At 44.8% G+C, this 9,011-nt stretch overlaps 1 protein-coding gene across 1 annotated transcript; it reads right to left on the bottom strand.

The window, feature by feature from the left end:
* Nucleotides 1-527: 527 nt before the first annotated feature.
* On the bottom strand, nucleotides 528-5,105 carry LOC119332380 (F-box/FBD/LRR-repeat protein At5g22660-like). The gene is made up of 4 exons (XM_037605566.1): nucleotides 3,783-5,105; nucleotides 2,282-2,443; nucleotides 1,994-2,198; nucleotides 528-902 (listed from the first exon to the last, which is right to left on the bottom strand). Exons 1-4 carry the CDS (start codon nucleotides 4,698-4,700, stop codon nucleotides 868-870), a joined length of 1,320 nt encoding a protein of 439 aa, XP_037461463.1. The 5' UTR covers nucleotides 4,701-5,105; the 3' UTR covers nucleotides 528-867.
* Nucleotides 5,106-9,011: the final 3,906 nt, after the last annotated feature.

Here is a 9,011-nt window from a genome sequence, read left to right as displayed (position 1 = left end):
CTGATCCCTCTGCCAACGGCTACTGTTCACCCATGTTACCCCCTGCTCCTGCTCGTGCGATTTGTGGCCGTGCTGGGGGTAGAGTGACGGCAGCCACGTGATGCCAACGGCAACGGGAACGGAATACTGTGATGTACTAGCAGCTGCTGCCTGGTGGTACGTTCGCACCGCGCGGGCAATACAACACCATGGCCGGGGCATCGCGTGGTGTCTTTTGTAGTATCTGATGATGATAGTTTCAAGATTTGAAGAGGATTCTAACTTTCTGCTGGATGAACTTATTAGCCTGCGCCTTACTTTAGTTGGCATATATATACGACCCCTTTTCAAGAAACTGCGACACCTCTAGATGCAGATTTGGAACCCCGAGGGTAGAATAGCGCACAGGAGTGCAGGCATGAACCCGCGGCCTTGTCAGATCAGCACATCAGATCGGTCCAAAGCAATTTCGAACCAAAATGTGCACACATCACAGCCAACCGAATAAATCTATCTAATCTAAAGAAACATAAAGGAGACAGACAGGAGAAGCGGAGCTGATAATAAGCAAGTTGGTGACATAAACTCAGACCGTTCGGAACGTCTGCCGAACTAATCCAAGGACAGATAACAAACAACACTTTGAAGCCCATCAACCATGTTTCCAAGGGCAACCATTGCATAACGGACACCCACACCAAATGCAAACGAACTTGAGACCAATTTTAACCAGCATAGTGATCCTGAGCTAACATGGACGTCCTGGTACTCACTCAGAACGCAAGGTTCAGATAAAGCAAGACTGCTAGAACATCCAGATCAGAAGGCCACAAACTCATAGCTGTAGTAGACAGGTGCCCAAGCGATCAGGAGACTGAAGATCCATCATCAATCCAGGATCTCAGTCTGCTCGAAGCTGAAACCTGCAGAAACACAACAGAACACAATAAGCATTGGAGAGTTGGCAGCGCTGGATCTTGCAATGCATCGAATGCCTTCACACTTACACCGGGATGCAAGATGATCTAATTGCTGGAAAGCTAGGAGGATGTGTCACTGCTCTCCCGTTTCGGTATTACCTTCCCACGACCTCGGAAGAGTCTCCATTTAATTGTCCATTGAGATAATCAAAGTGTAGCTATTGAATTGTTTTATACCTGCCCTAGCTTAAACGTTTCGAGAGAAGTTATGTGTCTCCTTGGTCTGTGTGCGTGGTTAGTTGTGGTAATGGGACAGAGGGATTAACTCGTAACCGGCTGAGAATTTCGGCTACTGCAGCCTTCTAAGGTGGATCAGACATTTTGAACGTTTCCGCGGCCTACAAAGCTACCAAAGTGCTCATGCTAAGCTGCTAGTGCAAGAATAGATAATCTCCCCTTTAACCAGTGCTCATATCTTGAGTGAAGAGATGCAACAGGCAACAGCACAGAGAGTTGTGTCAGCTAATGGAGATAATTGAGATGGTATCATGATCTACAGTCATTCCTACGACATTGATGGACCAGCTTTTTGTCACATCCACTACAACAAGATTTCCTACTGGAGATGGACAAGTACTTTTTCGAAATTACTGTTCCCATGGTCAAATGCAAAATCTCAAAAAGATGATGTTGGGTACCATCTGCAGCTATATTGACAACAGCTAACTACCGATGGCCTGCCAAGGACCGCCAATGTGGACTCCAGGTATGACATGGTGCTATTTAGGCATTTGCAGCCAAAAGATGGGAAAATGGCAGTGACAGGATACAGCTATGCACCGCTGCTTGTGCTTAGGTTTACACTTGCATTCCATTAAGCCTGCGTTTTTTTAATTCTTATACATGTGTGAAATGTCTAATTTGAAATATTTCAAAGTAACGTAAGAGTGCAGTTTTTTACCATAGAAAGCCACAATCAAGTCGAGTGATGATAAGTAACTTACTTCGTGATGGTAATTATCGACAAAAATTTTAAACACAAATGCAAATAGCGGAAACACATGAATCATGAAAAGTAATAATAGCTAACTTACTTCCAGAAACATATGCCTTTTGGATAACTTGGATGTCAATTTGATCAGAAAGTACTCCAAAGGTACTCAAGATCTTCACAATCTGGCAAACCACCTCGTCTTCCTTATGACATTTGATTTCTACTTCCTTGAGATGCTTCAATACCAACTGTACTGCTGGGTTATAGCTTTCATACGTTTCTATCATAGAATTCTCTCTCGGAAGCTAACAAAATATTTTACTCAAATCAATAAATGACACATAGTACCTCCAACAAGACAAAGCTACCATACTTGGACAACATATACCTTTTCAAGTCGAAGTTGAATAATAAGTTTCTCCAGAATTGGCGTGCACTGAAGAAAGTTAACTAGTGCACCAAAGTCAGCCGCTACACACCACTCATTGAGTAATAATGTCTTGAGCATACTAAATGTAGGGCACTGTTTCAAATCCTTTCTGAAAGTGAACTGCACCAAGCGCGAGCAGTAAGAACAAACAAAATTGAAATTTTAAAAAGTACTAGATACTATTTTCCAATTATATTGAAATGACTAGGAGCTCTGGTAGGTCTTATTGAGTCTAGATTGATCTTCTGGAGAAGACAGATAACACGTCATATTGAATAGGTTTCAGATTTAGAATCCTAAAGAATTAATGTAACCGGCTGATTATTCTCAATCCTACACTTCAAAAAGTCTGACATTGAAAATTCCAAGAGTATAAAAACATATTGTGTGCAAAGTGAGTAAAATTTCAATATTGACCTACAATCGTTTCTTAAAACTATGTACCGATCCCTCTAACGCTTTTTGTTTATCGATTTGGTACTTGCACTTTCAGTTTTATAAATTGGGTCTCTAATATTTGACGTCGAGTCCTTTATGTCAGTAAGACAGTAACACCCTATTCCCAAAATGTGCTCAGAGCCCTGCCACCATGTTGGACTGGCAAAGTACGTATCAACTCAGATGGGCTTGCACCAAAATGGCTTACTTCAGAAGTGCTGACTTTGGGGCCAAAAAAATTGGTTTGCAAGTATAAGTCAATATAACCTGGTAACATGGTGCTAAATGTTGGCATGTCAGAATCTTACACGATCCTCCTGTGGTAAAATCTCAATCAATAGTAACATGCTTGGAGTTATGGGTAAGGGCTTCTTACTGGATATAATAACTACGTGTTCCATGTACTTTTGAAATAATCAGTGCTATAATTATACTATGTACTGCAATTACAATACAGATCGGTGCTATAATCACTGTACCAGGAACCACATGTAACAGATCACTCAAGATGTGCACTACAATACATCACACTGATACTTTCGTTTAGTAGCTCAATTACGCCCGGTCTTGCTACATGCATAATCTGTGCAAGCACATGTCAATTGATTACACCACATCCCTATATACTTGATCATCCAGTTCCATATCTAACGGAAAGCTAACACACCGATCTAGTTGAATGGAAAGCATGCAGGCAAGTGATGAATCTGAAGAATAATACACGAATTCATTATCATGAAAAAGTTACTCCCTCCGATCCATATTAATTGTCGCTGGTTTTGTACAACTATACTAAAGCTGTACTAAACCAGCAACAATTAATATGAATCGGAGGGAGTAGTAGGTTTGGTCATGAAAATTTGATTACCCAAATACTTTACATGGTGACAATGCAAACTGTAAGGAGATTTTGAAAATGTGAGTATATGTATAGTTGATGACAAATACACATGTATAGTACATCGAAAGCAACACTAGCCACTAGGAGACTTTGGGATTTAAAGCAGAAGAGCAAGCATACCACATCAGGATCAATAGTCGTCAACTCTAAACTGGTGGTGCCTGACAAGCCTTGTAGAAGCACAGAGTCATTGCTGTCACGATAATTAAAGGAGCCACCATAGGGAAAACATTCATCACAATCCCCGTAAGCTTCATGTGTACAGGTACCAAAACCACCGTGACCAAGCCTGATAAATGCTGTTACCAACAACGGCATTCTCTCAAGCAGAGGAGCAGTCCCAAAAACATCAGCTAGTTGCAAGTATACAAGACATGGGGCAGAAATACATATGCGGGAACCAGTGTTCACATTGAATTCACATTGAGTGATGCTTAGACGTCTCACTGATTGGGATGAGATCTTGGGGCCATAAATTGCTGAAGAGCACAGATTCAGATGCTCCAATGCAGGGCAGCTTGAGAAGTCTAGTGAATGTTTCCACATATTCACACCTGTAAGCTCCGCCCTCCTGAGAAACTGTGACATGAGAGTCGAATTGCCACACATCAGATAGACGGGCACATTGCGGATGCAGACTTTGAGCACCTGAGCTTGGCAGAGCGACACGGCATAGCGGATCCACATATTAGCAAACCGGAATATCTCACTGTATTCCTCATTGGCAAGGCCATAGGGATTGGTGTAACTGATCTCACATTCATCCAAGGGCAAGCGGTCGCGGAAGAGTAGAAGGTAGTTCACGAAGTTATTCATCTCCTCGGCATTCCAGTACATCACAACACCCTGGATGATGCGTAGGGCGGGTGTGGACTTCCAGAGGTGGCGCCAGCGCCGAGCGAGCACGCACGTCCGCACTGTCTCGTCCGAGGGCAGAAAGGACAGCACGACCTGGAGGACGGCGTCAGGCAGGGCGCTGATGAGATCCTCGCCGCTCGCATCGGTCGCCTCCTCGCTGGTCCTGCGCCTCTTCGGCATTCCGTCGAACAGGTGGCGGGCCTCAGTTCCACCGGGCAAGAAAACACCTGCGCTCGGGCTTCAGTCAGCAGTCGGCTCTCCCGGGACCGTTCGACCCTAACGCCATGGGAGCAACGGCGGAGGCGCCGGCGGCCGCCCAAGAGGAGGACAATGAGGTGGGGCCTAGGCGATGGCCACCGTGGACGGGGGTAGAGGTGGTGGAACGTGCAGCGGACGGCGGCGCCTACAGGGAATGACGTACAGGTGGAAACTGGGAGAGGCGGTAGCCGTGGCGACTGGATCGGGGTAGGCCAGCGGAGAAGACGAGGGGGGAGGAAGTGCTGCAGCGAGGCGAAGCGGAGGGCACAGAGAGTTCCCCACTAGCGGATTCGCTCCCAGACGGGTCACCGTGATCCACGGTCCCTACTCAAGCTGTTTGGAACGAGCTGTTTGGCTCGTCAAGGCATCTCCAATTGATATTACCAAAAAAAACGCATCTCCAATTGAAATAAGAGTAGTTCTAATTACAGTTCAAATACCTAGTATAATAAAGTTTTAAAATTAAACAATTCAAATTTGAATTTAATTTATTTGGACACATAATTGTCTACATGAAGCGTCCATAAAATCTCCACCGGGTCATTCTGAAGCAATGTATGAATTCCTATATTGCGAATCTGATGATGCATTTGGAGAAATTGATCAAACACCGCCGCCTTAGAACATCTAAGGTCGGGCGCCCCAAACCGCCTCAAACGTGTGGATGAACAACCTGACCACTAACCGGTCACAAAAATTCGACCCAGACGGGCGCCTTAAACGAACCTCAAATGTCCGGATTGACCGGCACCCTTCATATCCAGCCCAAATATGAGGCGGATATGGGGGCGCCCAGGTGATCGCCATGTCGGACCCGGCCTAGCAGACCCCACATATATTCCTCCTCATCCGCTCGTTGGACCAAACCCTAGTCATTTCACTCCACTCCATTCCACTCCCCTCCGCCACCCAAACTCCTGTCCGGCGATCTCCAGCATGGTGTGCAGCAGACCTGACTCCGACCAGTCAGGATCCGTTGACTGGGGTGTCATCCCATGTGAGTTGGAGGAGGCAGTGGCCGTCCGTATTGCACTCCGCCACTCCCGGGACGACAGCGCCTAGCCGACGAAAGGACCTATCCGGCGCGACTCTATAGCGTCGGCGCATCGGGCGCTCGGATCCTTCGGGGCTGGATCATCGCGGTCCCGAGAGCCTGCAGATCTCCCCTTCCCCATCACCGCTCCAGTGGAGTATGAGTCCCATCAGGACCGGTGTGCTCGCTGTGGGAAGGAGAGGATAAGGGCGGCGGGGGCCTGCCTCGTTGCCAACATGGCGGCCGCAGAGGAGGAAGCCATCCGCGCCCGCATTGTAAAGAAGCAGCTGCGAAGGAACACGCGCGCCCTCACCCGAGAGCAGAATCAGATGGTCCGTGCAATGGTCGGACTGCCCACCCAAGGAGGAGAAGGAGGACAACGATGGGTCGGACAACTCCGGTGAGCAGTAGATTCGGCTCGATTAATACTTCGTCTTCGACCGGAGCTTCTGTGGCAAAGATGCCAAGAAGGGCAAGAGCAACCGTGGATGATCTTCTCCACCATAGCGAATCACGCCAACTTTTGGTAGTCCGATGACAAGTTAGTGATGTAGTAGCCGAACGATGTATGTAATGCATCAACCTATTTGCATGAGTTTGTATGGATTTGAGGTATGGCAATTTAGGTGTCCAGTTGTAAGAAGGAAAAACCGAGACTTGACCTGTCAATATCCGCAGACATTTGAAGGGGCAGATTTAACAAGTTCGGCTGTAGATACTCTTAACTAATCAGGAGGAAATAGGATGTGAATGTGATACGTCTCCAACATATCTATAATTTTTGATTGCTCCATGCTATATTATCTACTGTTTTGGACATTATTGGGCTTTATTATCCACTTTTATATTATTTTAGGACTAACCTATTAACCAGAGGCCCAGCCCAAAATTGATGTTTTTTGCCTGTTTTAGGGTTTCAAAGAAAAGGAATATCAAACGAGTCCAAACGGAATGAAACCTTCGGGAATGTGATTTTCTCAACGAACAAGACCCAGGAGACTTGGACCCTACGTCAAGACACAAAAGAGGAGGCCATGAGGTAGGGGGCGCGCCTACCTCCCCCAGGCGCGCCCTCCACCCTCATGGGCCCCCTGTTGCTCCACCGGCGTACTCCTTCCTCCTATATATATCTACGTACCCCCAAACGATCAGATACGGAGCCAAAACCCTAATTTCACCGCCGCAACTTTCTGTATCCACGAGATCCCATCTTGGGGCCTGTTTCGGAGATCCACCGGAGGGGGCATCGATCACGGAGGGCTTCTACATCAACACCATAGCCCCTCCGATGAAGTGTGAGTAGTTTACTTCAGACCTACGGGTCCATAGTTAGTAGCTAGATGACTTCTTCTCTCTTTTTGGATCTCAATACAAAGTTCCCCCCTTCTCTTGTGGAGATCTATTCGATATAATCTTCTTTTTGCGGTGTGTTTGTTGAGACCGATGAATTGTGGGTTTATGATCAAGTCTATCTATGAACAATATTTGAATCTTCTCTGAATTCTTTTATGTATGATTGGTTACCTTTGCAAGTCTCTTTGAATTATCAGTTTGGTTTGGCCTACTAGATTGATCTTTCTTGCAATGGGAGAAGTGCTTAGCTTTGGGTTCAATCTTGCGGTGTCCTTTCCCAGTGACAGTAGGGGCAGCAAGGCACGTATTGTATTGTTGCCATCAAGTATAACAAGATGGGGTTTTCATCATATTGCATGAGTTTATCCCTCTACATCATGTCATCTTACTTAAGGCGTTACTCTGTTTTCATTAACTTAATACTCTAGATGCATGCTGGATAGCGGTCGATGAGTGGAGTAATAGTAGTAGATGCAGGCAGGAGTCGATCTACTTATCTCGGACGTGATGCCTGTATACATGATCATACCTAGATATTCTCATAACTATGCTCAATTCTGTCAATTGCTCAATAGTAATTTGTTCACACATCGTAGAATACTTATGCTCTCGAGAGAAGCCACTAGTGAAACCTATGGCCCCCGGGTCTATCTTCATCATATTAATCTACCAATAATTAGTTATTTCCTTTTGCTTTTACTTTACTTTTATTTTACTTTGCATCTTTATCATAAAAATACCAAAAAAATTATCTTATCATATCTATCAGATCTCACTCTCGTAAGTGGCCAAGTAGGGATTGACAACCCCTATTTGCGTTGGTTGCGAGGATTTATTTGTTTTGTGCAGGTACGAGGGACTCGCGCGTAGCCTCCTACTGGATTGATACCTTGGTTCTCAAAAACTGAGGGAAATACTTACGCTACTTTGCTGCATCATCCCTTCCTCTTCGGAGAAAACCAACACAGTGCTCAAGAGGTAGCAAGAAGGATTTCTGGCGCCGTTGCCGGGGAGGTCTACGCAAAAGCCAATATACCAAGTACGCATCACATATCCTTATCTCCCGCATTACATTATTTGCCATTTGCCTCTCGTTTTCCTCTCCCCCACTTCACCCTTGCTGTTTTATTCGCCCTCTCTCTCTGTCCTCCTTCTCTTTCCCTATTTGCCTCTTCTTTTGTTTGCCTTCTTCCCATATGTCTCCTTGTTTGTGTTTCCATGTGCCTTCTATTTGCTTGCTAAAAATCTATTGATATGGATCCACTTGAAGTGTTCTACTTAGATCATCTTCGATCCTTATGTGCTCGTGCTGAAACCCCAACTAGCCTAGTTGATGGGAAATCTTTAGATGAGCATGCTCATTTTGTGCGTCACCATTTGTCTGAAAAAGGGAGACTCTTATGGAATCAAATAAACAGATTGCTGTGTTATGCTTGGAATCTTTGTGAAATTTGTGATTTTACTTGTTGCTCTAAGAACCCCAAAAAAACACCTCCCCTACCTATGTGAGTTTAATGATATTGAAATCTTATCTTCTTATGCAAAGGGTGTTTATAGTTACTACGATATCGAACGAATTGAAGAATTTGTTGCTTTTAAGGGTGCTTATGAAGTTGCTTCTTTGATTGAAAAGTATGATATTACTCTCTACTAATCTGAAAATTTTGACATACTTAAATATTGCTATGAAAAATATGCTCATAATGTCTATGCCAAAGAATTTATTAAAAGAATGACCGTTGCTTCGGAAGAAAATAATGATATGCATGAATCTATAGATAATTATGATTCCGATGATTTGATTGAAATATCCCTTGATGAACATGATGCTTGCTATTCCTGAGGCC

This window comes from Triticum dicoccoides, chromosome 7A (assembly GCF_002162155.2).
Source record: "Triticum dicoccoides isolate Atlit2015 ecotype Zavitan chromosome 7A, WEW_v2.0, whole genome shotgun sequence".
NCBI lineage: Eukaryota > Viridiplantae > Streptophyta > Magnoliopsida > Poales > Poaceae > Triticum > Triticum dicoccoides.
The sequence above is the reverse complement of the archived record's forward strand: the minus strand, read 5'-3'. Positions and strand labels throughout refer to the sequence as shown.

Excerpts from the sequence above, each read along its gene's own strand:
- LOC119332380 (XM_037605566.1), bottom strand. The coding sequence starts at position 4,700 with ATGCCGAAGAGGCGCAGGACCAGCGAGGAGGCGACCGATGCGAGCGGC. Across the intron at positions 2,444-3,782 it reads CGACTATTGATCCTGATGTG|TTCACTTTCAGAAAGGATTT; the intron begins GTATGCTTGCTC and ends CGCTTGGTGCAG. Across the intron at positions 903-1,993 it reads AAAGGCATATGTTTCTGGAA|GTTTCAGCTTCGAGCAGACT; the intron begins GTAAGTTAGCTA and ends GTGTTTCTGCAG.